At 46.2% G+C, this 25,041-nt stretch overlaps 1 protein-coding gene across 1 annotated transcript; it reads right to left on the bottom strand.

Annotated features, from left to right (window-relative positions):
• Window positions 1-8,562: 8,562 nt before the first annotated feature.
• LOC123998987 (histone-lysine N-methyltransferase SETD1A-like) lies at window positions 8,563-23,086 on the bottom strand. Its single transcript, XM_046304294.1, has 24 exons — window positions 23,014-23,086; window positions 21,980-22,124; window positions 21,778-21,876; window positions 21,398-21,668; window positions 21,079-21,203; window positions 20,656-20,912; window positions 19,533-20,476; window positions 18,758-18,876; window positions 18,556-18,621; window positions 18,269-18,482; window positions 17,678-18,180; window positions 16,610-16,783; window positions 16,293-16,374; window positions 16,039-16,199; window positions 15,692-15,728; window positions 15,381-15,573; window positions 15,170-15,225; window positions 13,755-15,064; window positions 13,020-13,365; window positions 12,431-12,612; window positions 11,942-12,052; window positions 11,339-11,458; window positions 11,023-11,160; window positions 8,563-10,793 (listed from the first exon to the last, which is right to left on the bottom strand). The coding sequence occupies exons 2-24, from the start codon at window positions 22,115-22,117 to the stop codon at window positions 10,620-10,622; spliced, it is 5,820 nt and encodes a 1,939-aa protein (XP_046160250.1). The 5' UTR covers window positions 22,118-22,124; window positions 23,014-23,086; the 3' UTR covers window positions 8,563-10,619.
• Between the last annotated feature and the right edge of the window lie 1,955 nt (window positions 23,087-25,041).

Below are 25,041 nucleotides of genomic sequence, written 5' to 3'. Positions count from 1 at the left end.
AGTGGTCATGCTAACAGTGTTCCCCAACCCTCGTCGTTCAGTACGGCACCGTTTCCGTTCAATTGAACGTTCCAGAACGTAAAAACGTACTTAACGCAACACTGATCGGTTTGGACACAGCGATCGTAAACTGCTCCGCTTCACTGGACTTACTGAGTGACCTTCGACTTAGTGTTTGTTCTATCATCAAAGAAAGGCAAAGATCACGATGCAAAATTATCTCGATTGGTCTTCTCGTTTAAATGTAGCTTTCTGTAGATAGGCTATATGCCACCATGATTAGATTAGAGTTTATTAGTCACATGCACGGGGTTGCAGATGCAATTGCAGGGTACATTGAAATTCTTAAAACTCTGAGCTCCGACAGTGCAGGTCAAAGGGAAGTTATTGAAACAATACACCAACAAAATATATACACATTTCCAACTCTAACTGTGATAAATGTCCATTGCGGTGGGGGCAGGATACATGTTTGTTGAGGGGGAAATGTCCATTGGGGTGGGGGCAGGATACATGTTTGTTGAGGGGGAAATGTCCATTGGGGTGGGGGCAGGATACATGTTTGTTGAGGGGGAAATGTCCATTGGGGTGGGGGCAGGATACATGTTTGTTGAGGGGGAAATGTTCATTGCGGTGGGGGCAGGATACATGTTTGTTGAGGGGGAAATGTTCATTGGGGTGGGGGCAGGATACATGTTTGTTGAGGGGGAAATGTCCATTGGCGTGGGGGCAGGATACATGTTTGTTGAGGGGGAAATGTCCATTGGGGTGGGGGCAGGATACATGTTTGTTGAGGGGGAAATGTCCATTGGGGTGGGGGCAGGATACATGTTTGTTGAGGGGGGAAAATGTCCATTGGGGTGGGGGCAGGATACATGTTTGTTGAGGGGGAAATGTCCATTGGGGTGGGGGCAGGATACATGTTTGTTGAGGGGGAAATGTTCATTGCAGTGCGGGCAGGATACATGTTTGTTGAGGGGGAAATGTTCATTGGGGTGGGGGCAGGATACATGTTTGTTGAGGGGGGAAATGTCCATTGGCGTGGGGGCAGGATACATGTTTGTTGAGGGGGAAATGTCCATTGGGGTGGGGGCAGGATACATGTTTGTTGAGGGGGAAATGTCCATTGGGGTGGGGGCAGGATACATGTTTGTCGAGGGGGAAATGTCCATTGGGGTGGGGGCAGGATACATGTTTGTTGAGGGGGAAATGTCCATTGGGGTGGGGGCAGGATACATGTTTGTTGAGGGGGAAATGTCCATTGGGGTGGGGGCAGGATACATGTTTGTTGAGGGGGAAATGTTCATTGGGGTGGGGGCAGGATACATGTTTGTTGAGGGGGAAATGTCCATTGGGGTGGGGGCAGGATACATGTTTGTTGAGGGGGAAATGTTCATTGCGGTGGGGGCAGGATACATGTTTGTTGAGGGGGAAATGTTCATTGGGGTGGGGGCAGGATACATGTTTGTTGAGGGGGAAATGTCCATTGGGGTGGGGGCAGGATACATGTTTGTTGAGGGGGAAATGTCCATTGGGGTGGGGGCAGGATACATGTTTGTTGAGGGGGAAATGTCCATTGGGGTGGGGGCAGGATACATGTTTGTTGAGGGGGAAATGTCCATTGGGGTGGGGGCAGGATACATGTTTGTTGAGGGGGAAATGTCCATTGGGGTGGGGGCAGGATACATGTTTGTTGAGGGGGAAATGTCCATTGGGGTGGGGGCAGGATACATGTTTGTTGAGGGGGAAATGTCCATTGGAGTGGGGGGCAGGATACATGTTTGTTGAGGGGGAAATGTTCATTGGGGTGGGGGCAGGATACATGTTTGTTGAGGGGGGAAATGTCCATTGGGGTGGGGGCAGGATACATGTTTGTTGAGGGGGAAATGTTCATTGGGGTGGGGGCAGGATACATGTTTGTTGAGGGGGAAATGTTCATTGGGGTGGGGGCAGGATACATGTTTGTTGAGGGGGAAATGTCCATTCGGGGTGGGGGCAGGATACATGTTTGTTGAGGGGGAAATGTCCATTGGGGTGGGGGCAGGATACATGTTTGTTGAGGGGGGAAATGTTCATTGGGGTGGGGGCAGGATACATGTTTGTTGAGGGGGAAATGTCCATTGGGGTGGGGGCAGGATACATGTTTGTTGAGGGGGAAATGTTCATTGGGGTGGGGGCAGGATACATGTTTGTTGAGGGGGGAAATGTCCATTGGGGTGGGGGCAGGATACATGTTTGTTGAGGGGGGAAATGTCCATTCGCGGTGGGGGCAGGATACATGTTTGTTGAGGGGGAAATGTCCATTGGGGTGGGGGCAGGATACATGTTTGTTGAGGGGGGAAATGTTCATTGGGGTGGGGGCAGGATACATGTTTGTTGAGGGGGGAAATGTCCATTGGGGTGGGGGAAGGATACATGTTTGTTGAGGGGGAAAAGTCCATTGGGGTGGGGGCAGGATGCATGTTTGTTGAGGGGGAAAAGTCCATTGGGGTGGGGGCAGGATACATGTTTGTTGAGGGGGAAAAGTCCATTGGGGTGGGGGCAGGATACATGTTTGTTGAGGGGGAAATGTTCATTGGGGTGGGGGCAGGATACATGTTTGTTGAGGGGGAAATGTCCATTGGGGTGGGGGCAGGATACATGTTTGTTGAGGGGGAAATGTCCATTCGCGGTGGGGGCAGGATACATGTTTGTTGAGGGGGAAATGTCCATTGGGGTGGGGGCAGGATACATGTTTGTTGAGGGGGAAATGTTCATTGGGGTGGGGGCAGGATACATGTTTGTTGAGGGGGAAATGTCCATTGGGGTGGGGGCAGGATACATGTTTGTTGAGGGGGAAAAGTCCATTGGGGTGGGGGCAGGATGCATGTTTGTTGAGGGGGGAAAAGTCCATTGGGGTGGGGGCAGGATACATGTTTGTTGAGGGGGGAAATGTTCATTGAGGGAGCAAATAGCTGACTAGTGGCGGCTATTCAGCAGCATTATGGTCTGGTGGTAGAAGCTATTGGACAGTCTGTCAGTTTTTGCCATTATGCTCCTATACTGCCCGCGTCTGAGTGATGGAAGCAGGGAGAACAGGCCGTGGCTCGGGTGGCTGAGGTTCCTGATTATCTTCTTGCCCTTCCTGTGACTCCTGGTGTTGTATGTGTCCTGGAGGGCAGGCAGTGTGCACCCAATGTTTCAGCTGAGGGTACCACACTCTGTAGCGCCTTACCGTCAGCAGCGGTGGATTGCTATACCAGGCTTGCTATACCAGGCTGCCATACACTTAGGTTGGAGTCATTAAAACTCGTTTTTACCACTCCACAAATTTCTTGTTAACAAACTATAGTTTTGGCAAGCCAGTAAGGACATCTACTTTGTGCAGGACAGAATTAATTTTTCCAACAATTGTTTACAGACAGATTATTTCACTGTATCACAATTCCAGTGGGTCAGAAGTTTACATACACTAAGTTGACTGTGCCTTTAAACAGCTTGGACAATTCCAGACCATGATGTCATGGCTTTAGAAGCTTCTGATAGGCTAATTGACATAATTTGAGTCAATTGGAAGTGTACCTGTGGATGTATTTCAAGGCCTACCTTCAAACTCAGTGCTTTTTTGCTTGACGTCATGGGAAAATAAAAATAAATCAGCCGAGACCTCAGAAAAACAACTGTATATCTCCACAAGTCTGGCTCATCCTTGGGAGTAATTTCCAAATTCCTGAAAGTACCACGGTCATCTGTACAAACAATTGTACGCAAGTATAAACACCACGCAGCTGTCATGCCGCTCAGGAAGGAGACGCGTTCTGTCTCCTAGAGAGGAATGTACTTTGGTGCGAAAAATGCAAATCAATCCCAGAACAACAGCAAAGGACCTTGTGAAGATGCTGGAGGAATCGGGTACAAATGATCTATATCCACAGTAAAACGAGTCCGATATTGAAATTACCTGAAAGGCAGCTCAGCAAGGAAGAAGAAGCCACTGCTACAAAACTGCCATAAAAAAGCCAGACTACGGTTTGCAACTGCACATGGGGACAAAGATCATACTTTTTGGAGAAATGCCCTCTGGTCTGATGAAACTGTTTGGCCGTAATGATCATTATTATGTTTGGAGGAAAAAGGGGGAGGCTTGCAAGCCGAAGAACACCATCCCAACCGTGAAGCACGGGGTGGCGGCATCATGTTGTGGGGGTGCTTTGCTGCAAGAGGGACTGGTGGACTTCACAAAATAGATGGCATCATGAGGTAGGAAAATTATGTGGATATATTGAAGAAACATCTCAAGACATCAGTCAGGAAGTTAAAGTTTGGTCGCAAGTGGATCTTCCAAATGGACAATGACTCCAAGCGTACTTCAAAAGTACGGAATCTTTCTTGGATTAAATGTCAGGAATTGTGAAAAACTGAGTTTAAAATGTATTTGGCTAAGGTGTATGTAAACTTCTGACTTCAACTGTACATAAGTATATGGAAAAGTATCTATTCTCATTATAGACTAAGACAAGTGTTGTTCAGAACACACAACCCAGTTAGTCATCAGTGTCTGTCTAAAAGTGTATGACAGAGTCAGATTTCCCAACATGAAAGAGAGGAGGGTCGCATTGGCGTTCAACTAGTCTACAAGTAGGGTGAGTTAACATGTTTTATTTTACTTACACACACACACACACACACACACACACACACACACACACACACACACACACACACACACACACACACACACACACACACACACACACACACACACACACACACACACACACACACACACACACACACACACACACACCAGTACCATGGACAGCCACATGATATTTAACAGCATTGATTTAACTAAATTGTTTTTGGTATCTTTAAGTTTGCTTTCAGTCTATTATGCTAAGCATATATAGCCTTGTTGATTTTATGATGTTTAAGTTGAATTGGTGCGGTAACTCTGTGGTTGTAAATCAGTAGTTTGTTGTCTTCTAGCTGTCACAGCCTTATTGTATATAACTGTGGTGTATGAACTAATGGCTATAGAGCAAACAACGTAATTGTCACAACAGGCTGTAATATGTCTTTTTTACTGTCTTAGATTGGCTTGCTCAATGATTTTAACCACGGCACTCTACTACCAGTCAGTCTGGAGCGATGAAGCAGACAGCCCCAGTGGTCTGAAAACATCTTCCTTTCATTCTTTCTCTCTGACTAGACTGGATTGGATATCATGTCAAATGTCAGAAGCCGTATTGTTCTCCTGTTTTAACAACATGGCCATTCATCCAACATCTCTCTGTGTCCAATAATCGCCTTCTTGAACATCCCTGTAAGTCATGCACACAGCAACATTTGAATGGACACCATATTGTGAAACAGATATTGTAGTAGCGTAGACCTACATGGAAAGTGACACAAACAGTATTGTATTTCCATCCTTTGCATATTTCCAGACAGTCACATGATTCACAGACAAGTTACCTCTAGTCTCAGCTACGGACTGCAAAACATTGTCATTGAATGTGGACTATAACTGATTGACAATCTCTAGATCAACTATCAATGAAGAATGCAAAATATTATTTTAAAATGCATGTCACAAAGTGCCCCCAAAAGAACAGACCAAGCTTGTAAGTGTCCTAGGTAGGGAGAACCCTCCGAGCCTCATCGCTTTCATTTTGAAGGCCACTAGATGCTTGAAAACGAAGTGAAACAGATGCAGTTCCAGTAAATCATTTAGCCATTATGTTTGGGTTATGCTCATTCAATGAGTCAGGTCCTAAATGGATGAATGATTAACATTCAATAAATAACTTCTAAAATGTCCTATTTAGGATTTTAGAACTTGGCTTCACCTAGTTTTGTAAATTATTTTACAACATGCAACTTTGCATAATAACATATTGGTTATCATGAGTGAGTTCAATCACCCTTGTTATAGAAGCAGAGTTCATGAAGGTAAAAAATAACAAAACCAGCTCAGATATTTCTTCGCCACATAATGGTCTTAGTGTCTGTTAACCCAGTTCCATACAAGGTCACGTATTCCTTATTTGTGTTCCCTCCTCCTCTGACACGACACATTGCAATACACTTGGCTTCATTTAGAAAGCACCACGTTTTTTCCATCTCTATCGCTCTCACACACGCAGGAAACACTCCGTTTTTCAGGTGGAACATGACTGACAAACATACCTTTTGTATTATCCTCTCTATTAGGCACAAGGGTGTTATTCTTGTTATTATTCACTAGGGTTAATCTTTTAATAAAATAGTTCAATTCAATCAGAAAAAATTGTAATTTTGGTATAGCATTTTTGTTTGTGTATAAAATATTTGGCAACAAGAATTTTTAAAATCACAATCATTTCAATGGTCTTGTTATCATTGCAATAGTAACATATTATATCTTTCATGTCAAAAACATGGGTAGTGTTCATAATGGTAAATAAGTATTTTGCAAGGTTTTCTCCAAATTCTGACACACATTTACATTCAAAGAACAAGTGAGACAGATTCTCACCTTCTTTTTCACAGAAAACGCAGATATCATCAATAGCCACAAATTTGGAAATCATAGAATTACATGGATATATCTTATGTAAAAAATTTAAGTGCACTTCCTTAACTTTGTTTGGTATACAATATTTGTAAGGCCTTAACTATGCCTTTTTCTAGACAATATCAAGAATAAGCATGTTCCAGAAAAATGTTCCTCTCGGTGTAAGTTGGTTTTGTGAATGAAGAATTTGTCTCGTATATTTATTACAACAACATTTCTCAAGTAAGCCCACACCTTCCAAACTGAGTTCTGGATAAACTTTGTGATCATTACCAAAGCTAAGATGAGTTTTCATTAGTGTAGTTAGACCACTGCTAACAGCTTTGATCACAGAAATAAACTCTCTGAAAGGTATTGGAAACTCTTTCAATGTTATAAATTGTTCATATGTGAGAATATTACCCTTGTGGTCGAAAAAAATCAAGAACAAAGTCAATATTCCTCTCATGCCAGCTGGGGTTGAACAATGACTTATTCCTTACAGTTATGTCTGAATTATTCAACAAAAGAGCTTTATGTGGGGAAAAATTGTGCAGGAAACAGATGTGCAGGAATCAGATGACAGATGTATTCCTAAATATTTAACACAATCCTTTACAGGAATATTTTCTATTTGTTTATCATCAGAGTTAAAAAAAACATAAGATTTCACATTTAGAAACATTCAGCATTAATCCTGATGCAATAGAAAATGCAGTTATAGCATTAAGGGCATGTGTGACCTGGTCTTTGTCTCTTAAGAAAAGAGTAGTATCATCAGCCAGTTGGGAAATTTTGATTTCTTTGTTAAAAATGGTTAAGCCATGCAAATTTGCATTATTCAGAATATCTAGAAATAGAAGTTCCCCAACCAAAATGAATAAAAATGGCGAAATTGGGCATCCCTGTCGTACACTTCTGTTGATACTGAATCTTTTGGAAGTATTAAGGTTTAGTAACACAGAACTATTTATATCATTGTAAAACATGAGAATTACTTTGATAAAATTTTCACCGAATCCAAAAAGTTTAAGAGACCTAAAGAGAAATTCATGTTCAATTGTGTCAAGGGCTTTACAGAAGTCTAAAAATAAGACAACTGCATCTGAGTCAATTGCATCTGAATAATCTATAAGGTCCAAGACTAAACAAATGTTTGAGCTTCATAAATCCTGTTTTGAGTCTCATTTATAATGGTATCTATTCCTTTCTTTAAACTTTTGGCATAAACCAGAGCAATTAATTTGTAATCAATATTTAATAAAGTAATTGGTCTCCAATTGTCAATGAGAAAAGGGTCTTTATCGGGCTTCAGAATCAATGAAATAAGGCCCTGTTTTATAGTGGAGACTAATTCCCCCACTTTTAACGCAATCTTGAAACATATTAAAAATCGGGTCTTCTAGTAACTCCCAATACTGTCTATAGAATTCTACTGACAGGCCATCAGTGCCAGGTGATTTCCCAGTTTCTTCCTGGCAGCCTGATCCTGCGGTATCAGAGCTTCTTCTCGTCCAGAAACGTTTTCCCCTTGGCCATTCTCCAGATGATGTTCCTGTAATGGCGCATAGTTAAGCGCAAAATGATATTGCGAGGGGGTCCATCAGATCTTTGTTTCCCAAGTCGATGTACCACATCAATCACGTCTCTAAGCCTGTCTTTGATGCACAGAGACACCTTTCCCAGGATATTAATGACTGTTTCCCTAATATCCTCCCCCTCTACCTCTTACACCTTGGATTTTCAGATTCCACCTGCGAGAGTACCTTTTGAAGTTCAGCTCCATTCTCACACAGCTCATTATTTGGGATTGCATTTTCTTAAACTCGTTCTCTAGGAACGTTATCTTCTTTGCTGATACATTCAACCGTTGTTGCGCTTTCGTAAATTCCTCAGTTATTCTGCACTCCGACACACTTGGACGAGAGTGCTCTGAAATCTCATTAGATAGCCAGAGTGAATATAACAACACCTATAGACAACCCAGAGGCTAGGGGAAAATCCTGACACTCAACCAAGGCTTTAAAAAAACAAAGCTTTCACTTTTTAAAAAATATTTTAATGCACCATTAATAAAAGATTTCAACGCATTAATACAAGAGAAATATTGCAAATAATATTAAAATCAAATTAAAAGGAAAAACAAAAAAGAACAATGGAAGGTATGTACAGTTTTCCTCATGGGATGTAGGAAAGGAACAACGTATTTACAGACTGGAACCAGTGTGTTTCTACGAGAAACAAACACCACTACAATATGTACATTTTGTCTGAACTTTTTTTCTATCTTTTTATTTTTAAAGTTAGAGGGTTGGTTTTTACTGAAAAGCGCCTGTTGCAACAAGAAATATAGATAACTTTTCTGCTGTGGAAGGAACAGAACACAGAGGGGCCTTGTGACATTTAAAACATCTAAATCAGAGATTAAAAACTTGGGACAGCGAATGCTTGATTTGAGAGAGCAACTCAAGCTAGAAACTAGATTTACCAGATCTGATCTACACATAAGTTCACCCTTTAAAACCATTCAGAACACACACTAAATGACAAAGTCCAACATACACAGACCTCAACACTTGTACTGGGGTCAATGGGTTATGTTTGGGCTCCCGAGTGGCGCAGCAGTCTAAGGCACTGCATCTCAGTGCTAGAGACGTCACTACAGTCCCTGGTTCGATTACAGGCTGTATCACATCCGGCCGTGATTGGGAGTCCCATAGGGTGGCGCACAATTGGCCCAGCGTAGTCCGGGTAGGCCATCATTGAAAATAAGAATGTGTTCTTAACTGACTTGCCTACTTAAATGAAGGTTACATTTAAATTAAAAACATTTTTTGAACAGATTTGTCTGTAATGGTTTGCCAAATAAGGGAGATTTCATAGAAACAGTGTTCCTTGACCATGTCATACAAAAAGCACAGACAACCTGACATTTGCAGCTTGTTCAATAGCACAAAACTACTAATTGACAGTGAGAGCACATTCACACGACAGGAATAAAAACGTACTCTCTTTCGTAAGAATACATTCTCTTAAAACACACAGATACACACACACAGATACACATGGGTCAGGTCCTTTCTCTGCTTCCTAAAGTGAGGAGGGACAACATCACAATGGGGAAAGGGGAACGTAAAGGGAACAAACAAAGCATTCCAAATTGAGATAAACCTGCAGACTAAAACTCAGCAGCCATCTTAAGCTTTGAAGATAAACTGATGTGACGCCATAGACTATTTGATCTACAAATGATTTGTTCTTATGTAGCATGGTGAAAAACAAATATTTAAGTCAATGGTCTCTCCTCCAAACAAACTGGTGAGGGGAGAGTCACGCACCCACCTACAGCTCACGCAACGAAATCAGAACAAGAATAGTAATAAGAATATGCAATACTATAAAATGACAAAGCTCTAACAATCTTCATTTTTGGAAATCTTGCATAAGTCCCAATGGATTAGAGTGTGTAACTAACACTGCGAACGAACGCCTTTAAAACCCTGAATATGTTTGTAAATCCTGTGCGTCTATGTGCAGATTGGTGTGTGTGGGCAGAGGGTTTGGGTTAGCGGAAGCTTCCGGTCCACTCCCTATCTGTGCGGAAGCAGACAAGACGCACAACACCAGTTCTGATAGGTTATGGTTGCATTCTCTATTCCAAGGAAAGGCTGTTGGAAGAGGGGAAAAAAATGTCCACCCTTGAACGAACGGGAACAGGTGGTCCTAAGTTATTAAATCCTGCTACAGCGGAGACTAATGCTGCATTTCAGGGGTTTGGGGGTACAGGAGAGGGGACCCAATTATTAATCACACCCCTGGGAAGGAGAGTCTCACAGCCCCTAAGATAATAGACCATAACCCCAGGTAAATTAAAGCATGTGAACAGTGCAAACGTTGCATGTCTCTCTCTGTTTTCTGGATATGGTACAGACAACTGTTTGACAGTCTGGAGGAGCAGGTGGGCTTTGGGGTCTGGAGGGGGGGCTGTTGGTGGTGGGTGTGGCTTTGTTCTTGGTTATAGTCAGGGGTTGTGGTGCGGGGACAGGAGGGACTGAAACGGGGTACTGCCACACCTGTGTGAGAGTGGTCATGCTGTGGTATCTTAGTTGAGCGTCCCACGGCAGTTCTCTGTTCCACACAGACAGGGAATCTTATTTTCCTCTAGAGGGAACTTGTAGTCATAGGTAATCTCTTCATTCATGCCAATGGCCTGCTTGGAGTAGATCACAATCTTCTTCTGGGATTCTATGGTGATCACCTTTGCATAGCAGTTAGGCTGGGGAAGGAAGAGGACAGAGACCAGTTATGGGTAATTCAAAGAAAACAAAACAACTTAATTAAGAGTTTAAGAGGATTTTACCAGTCAATGTTACTGTGAACATTGTGTGTGAGAGTCACTAAATATCTATGATGGAAATGTGTGTATTTCTATTTAGTCTTCACGTTGCTTCACTCCATTGTTATATCCTGTATTGTTTTGCTTGTGCAGGTATAGGCTGACTCACAGTGCAGCAGTGGTTGATGAAGCGTGCCAGGTTGCCTAACTTGGTAGCATCAATGATGGTGTCGTGGTCCACTCTGAACAGGTAGCTGCTCCCAATGCCCTGCTGGGCATAACGCTTCTCTCTGTTGTCAGCCACCATCTGGCAAAGAAACGGGCACAAACAGTCAAACAATGATGCCAGCTGAACACCCAGGAAAGACAAACACGAATGTTTTCCATGTGTCTATTGCTATAACACCACACTATGGATGAATGAAGTACAGACTACAATATGGCCCTAGACACATACAGTCCTCAAGCAGTACAATGACCAGTACCTGTCTAATATTCTGGCCCACATACTCAATGACCATCTCATCAGCAGCAATGGGTTCCATGGTGAACAGGCCCCATTCATGGATCCTACTGCGGCCAAATCGAAGCTTCTTCTTCCGGAACTGAGGAAGGAAGCAAGAGTTAGTGCCATAGTGGTGCAATAATCATTTAGTTACTCTAGTCCAGGGTTTCACAAACTCAGTCCTGCCCCCCCAGCACAACACAACTGGGCGGCAGGGTAGCCTAGTGGTTAGAGCGTTGGACTAGTAACCCACTGTTCCTAGGCCGTCATTGAAAATATGAATTTGTTCTTAACTGACTTGCCTAGTTAAATAAATGTAAAATAAATAAATAAAAACTTAAAATAACCAACTCATTGAATGCACTAGCAGCCTTTGCTCTAGATTTCACCATAGTCCTGGATCAAAGTCTCATTTTCAACACACTGGCATGGGTTTAAAGGGTCAAGGTCTTCATTACACAGTAACAGAAGTGAGTTCTCAGAATGAAACTCATGGGAAATAACATGGTGGTTGAAGAGCAGAGGTAACACAGCAGTTACATAATATCCGTGGTACACACAGTTTTAGACTGCTGTTGTGTACCTTGAGCTGATTGAGTTTGAGCAGGTCAGAGTCCATGACTGCAGGGATGCCTATGGCACTGAGGAGGCGGCGCTGCTCCGACCGTCTCTCTGACAGCAGCCGGTTTGAGCCCTGAGGGGGAGGACAGAAGGAGAGTTACATTGGGCCAGTGACACACACACGGTGACAGGCACTTTGCCCTAAATGCCCAATATCGTGTTAAGTGAGTTCATTTTCATTGCCTCGAGCAAACGCAGCAAAGCTGTTGAATACATCTGCATGACAAACTCTGTGGGACTTCCTACAGCATTGTGAAAATATGCTAAAATAAGAAACACTACTTGTTCACCAACTTCCCTGTATTCAATGACCAAAGGTCATCAATCTTATTGGAACAAAACCTGTGACCACAGAGCCTATGACAGGTAACAACATGACACCATTGTATGAAAAGCCAGAGACTATATATAGTATAAAAAGTAGAGAGATGGTAAAGAGAGGTGTGCGTACCGAGGCGTCGTAGTCGGCAGCCTCCAGTAGGGCCTGCTCAGGCAGTTCCAGATCCAGGTAGACATCCTTCTCCTTTCTGCTGATGGCGTAGTAGCCCTCGCTCCTGGCACAGCCTGTCACGTGCTCCCGCAGCTGCCCGTCTGCACTCTTCTTCTTACGCCGCGGGTTGGGGATGTTGGTAAGTGCAGGCCATATGTTAAGGCTAACAACAGTTACTGTTGAACACACACCAGTCCATCTAAATACACATGCATCATTACACACCATTTCATCTACTTCCACCACAGGAGGTTGGTGGCACCTTAATTGGGGAGGATGGGCTTGTGGTAATGGCTGGAGTGGAATGGTATCAAATACAATCAATCACATGGTTTCCAGGTGATTGATGCCATTCTATTTGCGCCGCTCCAGCCATTATAATTAGCCGTACTCCTCTCAGAAGCCTCCACTGACTTCCACATACCGGTACATTACTTAAAACACAGCTCAACTGTTCATAAGAGGCATCAACACATGGAAGATCCTAAACCACAAGCAGGGCTTCTAACCCTCGTTCCAAACCCCCTGCCCTGCCAGTAGTAAAGGTTATCAGTGTGGTGGACCCAGTGTGTGTCGTTGAGCCAGTCGGTGCTGTGGTCGTCCTGCAGCAGCTTCTCGTAGGTCGTCTTCAGCAGCGTCATGTCCTCCATGTCTAGACCAGAGTTCCAGATGTCGTACAGGATGGTCATCTGCTCAAACTCGCTGCGCTGGTCAAACGTGACGGGCTCCGGGGCAGGGATGGGCTTGGGCCAACGCTGCGACGAAGTCAACCCGGCATCCTGGAGGAAGAGGCGCTCGCTCTTCCTCACATCGTCCCACTCTTCCTCGTCCTCCGTGTTAGACAGCTCACCCGGCTCCAGCTGCTCCACGTCCACATCCTCCTCCAGGTCCACCTCCTGACAGGAACCGGGGACAGAAAGAGGGAGAGGGACAGGAACAAGGAGAGAGTGGGAGATGTCAACTCAGGAACTAAAATTAGCCTGTAACAGGTTCTTAAACACTGGTCAATGCCCTAGGATGGGACTTTCTAGATTAGACTGTAATTTACTAGTAATTTGTTTGACATTATTAATATATGACAATTTGGCCATGTAACTGTCAATCTGTGAAACTTTATGCAATTGAGGAAAGACATTGCTTTGCATGTCATTTTAAGATGACAAAGTTACAGTAAATGTAAGCTGTGGGTGAGCAATCCCCTATCTTTACATGTTGTTGACACACCATGCTCAACACTTCTTAGTTGTGACACTTGACTCAAGCACAAACCCACAAAACCTCACACCTCTAGTTTCCTCTTCTGTTTCTTGGTCTGATGTTCCTTCTGCTTTTTCGTTTGCTGCAACACCAGATTTTCCTTATCTTTCCTCCTCCTCTTCTTGTTCTTCTCTTTCCCCATCTCCTCCAGTTCGCTGCCCCTCACCGCCATTCCCTTCCTCTTGGCTGATGGGGTGAGAGATGTCAGCACAGAGGCCTTGGCCATGTCTCCATCCTCACACAGCAGCCCCATGCCAGACAGGTACTCAGCCTGGTGTCCGTCCCTAGAGGGCAGGGGTTCCCCTATGACCTCCTCAGGAGCTTCCAGCACCCCAGAGATGGCGTGATGGTTGAAGTCTGCAGGGAGGAGCACCCCAGGCTCCTGTTTGGAGACACTCCTCTTTTGGGCATGGATGAGGTGGAAGGGGGCTTTGGAATAGTTGTGTTCGTGCAGGGCAGACAGGCCATGTGGGTCCATAACCAGGGGGAGGGCTTTGGGAGAGAGGAGCATCTCCTCCTCCATCTTCTGCTCCTCTGCCTCGTCTGACGTCTCCGTCTCTTCTGAGTCTCCAGCGTCTGGGTCCAGCTTCAGGGCCACATCAGCCAGGACAGACAGATCGACCATAGGCACCGAGCCCTGCTGTAGCTGGCTGGATGCTCCCAGCTGTTCACCAAGTGTCAGCAGTCCCTCCTCCTCCTCCTCTCTGAGGGTGTGGAAGGAGGGGGGAGGGGTGGGGGTCGACAGGCTGACAGTCCTGGGGCGTCCCCTGCCCCGGCCCTTTGTGACAGGGGGCGGGGCCTCCTCAAAGGCCATCTTGACCATGGAGGCGTGGTCCAGAGGGAGGTTCTGCACGGTGCGACACACCCACACTGGAGCGGGGGATTTGGGGGAGGCCCCCCGTTTGTTGGGGGACTTGGTGGGGGTGATTGGGGGGGACACCAGAGGGACAGGGCTATTTTTTGAGTCTTCGGGGCGTACAGGCAAGGGAACAGTGAGAACAGGGGAGGGAGAGAGGGCATTGCCTTCGCCTGGTTTGGAGGCAAAGGGGAGGAGTGAGAGAGTCTTGGATGGGGTGGTTCCAGGTGTGGAGGTGATGAAAATGGAGTCTGGAAGGTGAGATTTCATGTGGGACAAGAGAGGAGAGGCAGTGGAGGGAGGTGGGGACAAGGGGACAGTTGGAAGGTGGGGTTTGTAGTCGCTCTCCCCGGTAGAGAACGAGACGGTCTTCCTTCGCTTCTTGAGAGGAGGCACAATGACAATTGGGGAGGAGGGGCGGGGGGCTGGTGGACGAGCGTTTGAGCTGAGTGTTGATGAATCCTTCTTGCTGGCAGCAATTTCTGAGATATGGGCACATATTTGAATTATGAATCAGGTGAAAAACAACATTGGCACTTGCCATGGAAATGAACATCCATAACAGAGAAACTAAATGTGTGACTAACCAGCTTTGATCTCGGCGCTGAGCGGTGCTTTTGGAACAGCAGCTGCAGACTTTTCTCTGGAGTGCACAAGTGGAATGGTCAGTTACAACCCAGACACACATTGAGCAACAAATCAAGTTTCAATAAAGACATTTCCATAGGAAATATATAGAAAACATTTTGGATACTTATATACAGGTATATTCAAAAACAGGAACACTGTTCAATGTACCGTTCATCCCCCTTCTCTGTGTCCAGAGTTGTGCTGTCCATCGTAGACTCATCCATGGTGTCCAGTCCACTGCCGGCCTGCTCTCCTTCCTCCTCGTCTTCAGAGGAAGAGGAGGATGATGATGTTGAGGAGGAAGAACTCTCTGTGGATGAGGAGAGGCTCTCATCATCGCTGTCCGCACTCAAGGCCTCATCTGAAGAAGTGAGATGAAGTGAGAGATGATAAGATCGCATGATGGAAAAGGTATCTATCTACCTGTGACGGGGGCACATTGGCTTCAATAAGGATAACATGAAGAATGCTAGATTTACCTTCAGACCCCTTGTCACTTCCCTCCTCCTCATCGTCCTACAGAGAGGAACAGAAGGACAGTTTGTGATAATATACAACAGTGTCTCAGGTTCAATCCAAGTCAATGAAGCCAAAGTACAGCAGAGTATGAAGAGGCATACAGTGAAATGCTGCCATCTAGCCAGCACTATGGGGAAATACAACAACACTGCCAGTATGTACTGCTTGCGGAAATCATCAACTGATTAGAAAAATCATGCATAATTATTTCTGTAGCCATTTATTCAATTTGAGATCAGATAAACTTTACAATGTGGAGAAACATTATTTTCATGCTAAATTATCCCTTGCACATGCAGACACACACCTTATCTGAAGAAGAACCGTCAGAAGTCTCTTCTCCTTCGCTGTCCAGGTCCCAAGGTTTACGACTTCTCGTCTTCTTCTTCCTCCGCCTGCTGTCCCTCTCAGCCCTGTGGCCCTCCCCATCTGCCATTCTTCCCTCTAGACCCTTGTCATGGTACGAGTCTGGGGGGAGGAGAGAGATGGTGAGCCAACATAGGAAACAAAGACGGTCGGTGACAAATCCCCAAAGGAGGGGTTCATTGATGAAAAGCTCACCTTCGTCGTCATCCTCTGCCGGTGTCTTGGGTCTCTTCATCTCTCCTACCTCTGCTAGCTCCAGAGGTTCTTTCCTCTTCACCTGGACACAATAACACAGACAGTTAATAACATGATAAGTTATGGTGGAAAAAAAATCCCTAAGTGACTGGATGGATACATCGGAGTAATATCTATTCATGAACATGTATTAGTGTAATGTCTATACATGTACAGTACTAATCCATCTCTATTTCCTATGCTCAGTACAAAAATGTATGTACATCAGTGACGGACAATTCCCGAGTTCCAACTGTTGCCTCTGTGTACTTGTTTACCTTGAATGATGGTAGTCGTAGCGCCCCTCTCAGTGAGAAGCCTTCCATTCCTCCACTCTTGGCCCAGTCCACCAGAGACATGAGGGGCTCCCGGGGCTTGCTGCTGGCCTTGTTCTCCTCCTTCTTGTCCTCGTCCCTCACTGCAGCCACACCCCGAACCATGGTCTGGAACGGCTGGGGAGGGAGGACGGGTATCACGGCAAATCAAATAATGGATTTAAAAAACAATAACAGGAAAACCATGTACGACTTGAAAAACGGAAATCAGAAACCCATTTAAATTGACCAGATGGGTATACTACAACGCTAGCTATATATACTCAGGGTTTTCTGAAGCTAGCCAGCTTCAGTTAGCTTCACATTCCAGGTCAGATTTAATCCGTAATACAACGGTGGATATTGCTTGTCTGCCTGTCGCTAACTCTAGCAGGCTTGTAACTGCGCGTGGATGTCGCACGTGGATAATCGAACAACAAACTCGTCGAGACAATACTGAAACATCAATCCATGGGGGAGGAAGTGACACATTTTAATTTGTCCCAAAATCAAATTGCAGGAAATGGTTATTTTGCAAATTCAGCAGGCTATGGTGTTAATGCCATCTGTGGTGTGCTTATCAATGCACAAACACCCTTTTCCCCAAATCCTACAGATAGAAGTTTTATTGTGCGTCAAGTTTCAAATGCATTCTGTCATTACTAATTGTAATGTGATAAGTATTTTAACATGTATGTTTAACATACAAAAAAAAATTGATTAATAAAATGAAGGGGATGATGGAGGGAGGGAATCTGGATGAGAGGGAGGGAATCTGATTTATTTGGTCCTCAACTCATGGCAGACACTTCATTCAGGATAAATGAAGTTAGCCCTGAGTTAACCTGCAGGTTAGTTCTGAAAAATTCGTTGCCATAGAAATGTACCTGGCTGAAGGGTGAGTCACTTTCATGGTACCAGTTATCCCAAGTTGAAGGGTTGACCAAAGTTACCTCACTAACTCCTCAAACCAGGTATGTAGTACAGGCCATTTTGTCTGTGCTTTCTGAACATGTTGTTCCACTCTCTTACCTTGGCTTTGGTCTCCTTGCGCTCCCACCACTCGTCAAAGGTTCCAAAGGCGATGTTCTCCACCATCTTGCGGTTGAGGTCCCTCTGCATGATGCTCTTCATCTCCTGGATGAGGGTGGCCAGCACCAGCTGCACTGTGGCCTCGTGGGGGTTCTCTGTTAGCAGGGGCATTTGGGGGGTCTCCCTCCGCCCCATACTGGGCCTCTCCCCCCACAGGAGGCATTGTCCCATAGGGCGGAGGGGTGTGGTACGCGTAGTGTTCGGGTAAGACATGCGGGGCCCAGCCCGTGTGTGGAGGGGGGATGGCGTGGTGGTGGGGCATCTGAGAGGGGCCAGGGTAGGCGTAGGGCATGTGGGGGGGCATGTAGTGCTGATCCTGCTCATAGCCACCCCCTTCTTGGTCCATGTAGGGGTGGTGGGAGTGTGGAGGAGGGGGCATGGAGTGGTAGTAGTCTGAAGGGGGGGCGTCGCCAGGGGCAGCGGTGCCATTAGAGGAGGACATCCTCAGCTGGTGTAGCCGACTCAGCATCTGAGTCTGCATCTGGAAAGACATGGGGGCTCCACCACTGTACTGGTTCATTAGCTCCATACTGCTGGCATAGTCATACATGTGTGGGGGCATGTGAGGAGGGTACTCAGGGTGCAGCTCCATGTGGCCCAGCGGTGGGGGGATGCAGGGGGGTGGAGGGGGCTGCAGGGAAAAGCCCGGGGGAGGGAGGTGAGGGGGGTAAGAGGGGATGGGTGGAGCAGGCATGGACGTGCCAAAGTGCTGTGTGGGGTCAGAGGGGGAGGCAGAGGGGTCTGTCTGGGAGGGCAGGGGGGGCCTGGGATGAAGATGGAGAAGAGACGGAGGAAGGAGTGGCGTGGTGGGTGGTCACTGCTGTAATGGTGTGTTCATCCTCGTCGGAGATCTCCATGTCTTCCCCAGAGGAATGAGGGGATGACTGCAGAAAGGAAAGAGAGAATTCACAATTTCCCCACACTCTTGCATTACCTGACAATCCCTGCTAACAATACACCAATGTTTCCATACAATCTGATTCCTACAATATTTCCATTAACAGAGTAAGATGTTCTTACCTGACTCTTTCCGTTGTAGGGGGGTGTCTGTGCTCCTTGTCTGGTCCTTGGATCAATAGGTTCAGGTTGGGCTGTCTCCTCCCGTAGAGGTCCTGTTCCATGGAGACTAGTATGGTCATCTGTGGAGGGGACGCGGGGAGAGAAGGTGGAGGAGGGGGTAGCTTGTGCTACCACAGTGGGACTCTTCCTCCCCTCTTCCCCCGTTCTCTGCTTCCTCCCTCTACGGCCGTCTCTATCCCTCTCTCCTTTCCTCCTCTGCTGGCCTCCACCATCTCCTCCTTGTCTCCTCCGCCTGTCTTTCTCCCCAACCTGCTCCCTCTGCTTATTGCTCCTGCCCTCGCCTGCTGCTCCTCCCTTCCCTGCTCCTCCCTCTCCTGCCACCTTCTCTCTCTGCCTTTCTTCCTTTCTGTCCTCTTCCTCATCTTCATCGGAGGGCAGGAAGGAGAACTTAGCTTTCTGCTCTTTCAGTAGCATCTCAATACGAGAGTCTAAGCTGCTGCTGTGGTAGACAAATGGCAGGCTCTCATTGGTGGAATCTGGCTCCGGGGAGGAGGAGTCTCGCTGGGGGGGGTGGGGAGAGGGAAGTGGACGAGGGGAGATGGTGTGGGAGGGAGGTGGAGGAGGGTGAAGTGGAGGAGGAAGCGATGGAGGAGTGGGGTGGAGAAGAGGGAGGAGTGGAGGGATGCTGAGGAGGGGGAGGTGGGGTGGTGGGCCGACGTTTGGGCTTGGTCCACGTCTCCTCTCTGACTGGGCTCTCCTGGCCAAAGTCAAGGGCACTGAGCGTCTCTGCTACAGCCGCCGCTATCACAGAGGCAGGGGGGAGGGGAGGTGGTGGAGGGGGCGGCAGAGGGGTGTGGTGGGATCGGGGGGTCCTTGTCAGACACAGACCCCCTCTCCCCAGAACCAGCACCACTAGGCTGAGCACGATACACTGAGGAGGGCTCTAGGCGGGAGGAGACAGAGGGGTTGTGGGGAGGGGGTTGGTCTTTGGAGGAGGAGTAGGAGGGGTAGGCAGATGGAGGCGGGGACAGACTGTTGGAGGAGGAGCGGTGGGAGTTGGAGTTGAATCTAGGGTCAGAGCTGTTTGAGTAGTCACTGTCTCTGTCCCTCTCCCTGCTGTCTCGGTCGTGGCTGCTCCGTCGCCGGCTGCTGCTACTACTACTACTGCTGCTGCTGTGATTGTGCGAGTGGTGGTTACGGTGTCTGCCGTGTTCTCTGGAGCCCAGGCTGTCCCGTCTGTAGCCTCTCTCCCTCTCTGAGTGATGCGAGTGGTGGGAATACTTGGAGGAAGAGTTGGCCTCCTGGTAAGATGACCTTCTAGAGCCAGTCCCACCGGCACCGTACCGCCCTCCTGAGTCCCTGTCCCGCTCTCTGTCCCTCTCTCTGTCCCGGTCTGCCAGAGGGGGCTGCTCGTACTGGGGTGCAGGAGGTGGGGGAGGCATTGCAGGGTGGTGTGCCATGTGCTGTCCAGCCCCTCCAGCGTTTGGGTATGTGGGGTAGAGCGGGGGCTCGTTAGGACGGAAAGGGCCGGTAGGGGGGTATGTGGGGCGACACCTTTGGTAGGGGTCTTGAGGAGGTGCATGGGGGTCCTCCGAGTACCGGGGAGCTTTGTATGCCCCGACTGAGGAGGAGACAGTAGAGGAGGAGCAGGAGGAGGAGGGAAGCATGTCCTGGGGAGGGTAGCCACTGGTCAACGGGCCCGCACTGTATCCAACTTGTCTAAGAAACAAAAGGAGAAAGAGGGTTCATAGAGGGTTTATATATAACACAAGTTACCACATTGACTATTACTATCCTAATAAAGAGAAATGTGTATACCTTTTTGGAATGACAAACACATTTTTGGATAAATTAAACAACTGAGCTATTATGCAGGGTGTTTGTTCCCCAATACTGACCTGGCAACAGCGTAGCCCGAGTCCTGTGAGACAGAGCGAGGGGTGTAGGGCGTTCCTCCTCCCTGCGAGGAAGCGGAGGAGCCTGGGGTGTAGGGCCCCCCCATGGAGGAGGGGGTCGTGTCTAGACGTTGCTCACTGAAACCTGTGTCCACAGAGCAGGGGGTAGTGCTCCCAGGGGTGAGAGCCGGTACCCCTGCAGCCAAGCCCGCAGCCAGGCCAGCTATCTCAGAGGACAGTCTCCGCCTGATATCTGACGACTGCACAGACAGAGAGGAACAGGAAGATGGGAGAATTAGACAGAGAAAGTAAAAAACATTACACAGTAGAAAATGATGAAAGCCTCTCAAGAATGATGGACCATAAAGGTAAATCCTCCATGAAAATGTCAGTAGGATGGTTGTGATGAGCCCTTGGTGAGTGTACCGTGTCTGGTTGTGTTGGCGCTGGGGGCTGGAACCGCTCTGTCAGGGCCTTGCCTCCTGTGGGCACAGTCTGGGGTGTGTAGGAGCCACTCACTATCAGGTCATAATACTTCTGCCTCTGCTGGCCTGCAGATACACACAAACATACCCATAAGACAAGGATGTAGCTAATATCTTAACAAAATTCTAATGTGACAACAATTGTCTCCATAAAACACCTCTATACCTCAATTGTAATTGCAATAGAAGTTATTTTTATACAAAATAGATGTATATATCAAATCAAACCACAGATATTAAGCCATGAATCCATGTCATACCTTTGATGTCCAGCTGAGCATGAATGATGTTACCCATGACGGAGGTGTTGTGCAGCTGTTTGACCGTGTCCTTCGCCCCCCTGGTGCTGGTGAAGAGCACGCGGGCCAGGCCCAGGTGCTTACGGGTCTTTGGGTGAAACAATATCTCCATTTCCTCCACCTCTCCAAACTTTGCGCACATCTCAGCCAGGAAGGGTTCCTTGATGTTGTCATTGAGGCGAGCAAAGGTCACCTCTTTGAGGGGAATGGGACCCACGTAGAACTCATCCAGCTTTGGGAACAAAATAAGGAAATTAGAGATAGCATGCTACAGTGCAGCTTTTAGAGAGTGAGGCTGGTGTGAGTGTATGATGAGTCAGCAAGTTAGATAGGGTTCTAACTTTGAACTTGGGCACTGGCAGGGCCATCTCTGTGTGCCTGGACCAGATTCTACGAGGTCGAGGGTCCCGCAAATCTCCCACTGGGGGGAACCCCGAGTCCTGGAGAGATGACAAGTAAAAGTCAAAGGCTCATGTTACAATTCAGGACATGTACAACAACCCTATTCCAAAATAAAAACAGTTATGTAAAAACAATACCAACCGGCACACTGAAATGCACCCCATCGTATCGGTATATTTTGTTGTTAACCCTCCGGATGGCTGGGTCTTGGACGAGCTTATAGCTCTTCCATTGCAAACTGAGAGCTCGTTGTGTATCCGGCTCACTGTCTGGATCCATGCTATAACTGGAAGAGTGAAGTGGGAGATGCAACTGAATTAAGTGCTTTGTCACTAACGTTAACACAATGTTGTATCCTCATAACAGGCACAAGTATACACAACTATACAAGTATAGCTATACTCGTATTTGGTTAAATAAACCAAGTTTTAAAAAACCTTCTTTGATAAAACAGCTCACATCAATGTAGCGTCAAACGTCAGTTCTTGTCATGGTAACCTACCTCTGGCATACTGTAAACTCGCTCCAGCCTGGTGCTGCTGTCAAAACAATGACAACGTCACACGCTAGCTAGCTGTGTTTTGATAGGATTCCACTATTTTCAATCCGATAGTTATGATTTAGATAACTATGGTAGCTTATTGTAACGTTCGTTATACACTTCGGATCACCTTGACTAACTAGCTATATCTAAACTAGATTAGCATGTGTAGCTAGCGTTAGCTGCTACCATACTCAGTTTCATTTAGCAAGTTAACTTGTTACCTAGCTAGCTATTCAAATCCCAACTAGCTAGTTAAGTTTCATAAATTTGAAAGTGGTTATTCAAAATATGATTTATGTACAACGATGCAAAGATCGACCTAAATTAGCTTGCTAAACGTCATTCACTCGCCTAACCGAACCTGCCTCTTTCAAACCGATTGCCCGTTTCATCCGAAACTACCAACCCGCTGCTCAAGTGAAGCTAGGCCTAGGACGAACGGGGAAAAACACTGAGTACCAAACTGAAAAGATAACTCCGTTTTTGCCAGTGGGCACAATAGCTCAGTTATAACAATGTCGATACGTTCCCGGTGCTGTGTAGTTACCATACAAAGCGTAATATTTTACGAAATATTTGTTTATGTCCTAAAACAAAATAATGTTAAACGAGCGGCCATCGCGAAACAAACCTGAAAGCCTCGCCTGCACTCCATCAGTCTCTGCGAATACATTTCGTCATTCGAAGTCAGCACTTTCCTCACAATCCATCCAGATCCACGAAAATAAAGGGAACAGTCAACTCAGTCAAAATACAAACGTCACCGACTAAAAATACATTACATTTTTTTCTGTTGGATGTGCCTACTACACACAGGTAGTTATAAGATTAAAAAAACGATTCGTATGTGCCTTCTCTTGTCTATTACTACTTGTTGCGAATCTACGGATCAATGTATCAGATGTGGCCTTAGAGATACCCATTCCACATAGTATAACTTGCAGGACATTGACACCGAAAAATGTATTATTTAATTATCCTCGTACCTTCAGTTTTGAACTTCTTTGCTTAGTTATATTATGCATACGGATTACCAAAGAAGTTTCAAAAGAGCTACTGCACAAGGAAACAATTCAGCGACAACTCTGCCATCGTGTGGCCAAACATGACACCGCAGTGAAAGGAGACACATGATCACATACGTCACACAAGTAACAAGGGTTATGTTCAGAGCTGCGGGAAGTCGGGTTGCAGCATCACCCTCTTAAACAAAAACATTACTCCTGTGTGAGCGGACAATAACAAAATATTCCTTGCAAAATATACATGACACAGTGCATTCAGAAAGTATTCAGAACGATTTACTTTTACCACATTTTGTTTCTCATAATACTCCATAATGACAAATCTAAAGCAGGTTTAGACACTTTTGCAAATTTATTACAAATAAAACACAACATTTACATAAGTAATCAGACCCTTTACTCAGTACTTTGTTTTAGGCCTTTGGCAGCGATTACAGCATTGAGTCTTCTTGGGTATGACACTACAAGTTTGGCATAGATGTTAGGGTTCCAGTCTTGGCTCTGGAGGGCCCACTCAAGGACATTCAGACTTGCCCCAAAGTCACTCCTGCACAGTCTTGGCTGTGTGCTTAGGGTCGTTGTCCTGTTGGAAGGTGAACCTTCGCCCCAGTCTAAGGTCCTGAGGCGCTCTGGAGCAGGTGTCATCAAGGATCTCTGTATTATGCTCCTTTCATCTTTCCCTCGATCCTGACTAGTCTCCCAGTCCCTGCCGCTGAAAAACATACCCACAACAGGATGCTGCCACCACCATGCTTCACCGTAGGGATGGTGCCAGGATTCCTCCAGACGTAACGCTTGGCATTCAGTGCAAAGAGTTCCATCTTGGTTTCATTAGACCAGAGAGTCTTGTTTCATGGTCTGACAGTCTTTAGGTGTCTTTTCGCAAACTCCAAGTGGGCTGTCATGTGCCTTTTACTGAGCAGTGGCTTCCGTCTTACCACTCTACCATAAAGGCCTGATTGGTAGAGTGCTGCAGAGATGGTTGTCCTTTTGGGTTATTCCACAATCTCCACATTGGAGCTTTGTCAGAGGGACCATCGGGGTCTTGGTCACCTCCCTGACCAAGATCCTTCTCATGTGCATTTACCACAAGTGGACTCCAATCAAGTTGTAGAAACATCTCAAGGATGATCAATTGAAACAGGATGCACCTGAGCTAAATTTCGAGTCTCATAGCAAAGGGTCTGAATACTATTGTTAGTACATTTGTCAACATTTCTATAAACCTGTTTTCACTCTGTCATTCAGTGTGTAGATTGATGAGGATTTATTTACTTAATGCATTTTAGAATAAGGCTGTAACGTTACAAAATGTGGAAAAAGTCAAGGGGTCTGAATACTTTCCGAAAGGACTGTATGATGGGGTGCATTTCAGTTTGATGGTTGGTATTGTTTTTACATGACTTTTATGTCGGAGTAGGGTTGTTGTACATGTCCTGTATTGCCACATGAGCCTTTGACTTCAGTCATTTCTCCAGATTCGCGGGACCCTCGACCTCATAGGATCTGGTCCTGGTACACAAAGATGGCTCTGCCATCTCTAATTTCTGTCTCTTGTTCACAAAGCTGGATGAGTTTGACGTGGGCCCCATTCCCCTCAAGGATGTGACCTTCGATTACCTCAATGACAACAT

The sequence above is a fragment of the Oncorhynchus gorbuscha genome, linkage group LG16 (assembly GCF_021184085.1).
Source record: "Oncorhynchus gorbuscha isolate QuinsamMale2020 ecotype Even-year linkage group LG16, OgorEven_v1.0, whole genome shotgun sequence".
Classification (NCBI taxonomy): Eukaryota; Metazoa; Chordata; class Actinopteri; order Salmoniformes; family Salmonidae; genus Oncorhynchus; species Oncorhynchus gorbuscha.
Note: the sequence above shows the minus strand (reverse complement) of the source record. Positions and strands in the feature narration are given on the sequence as shown.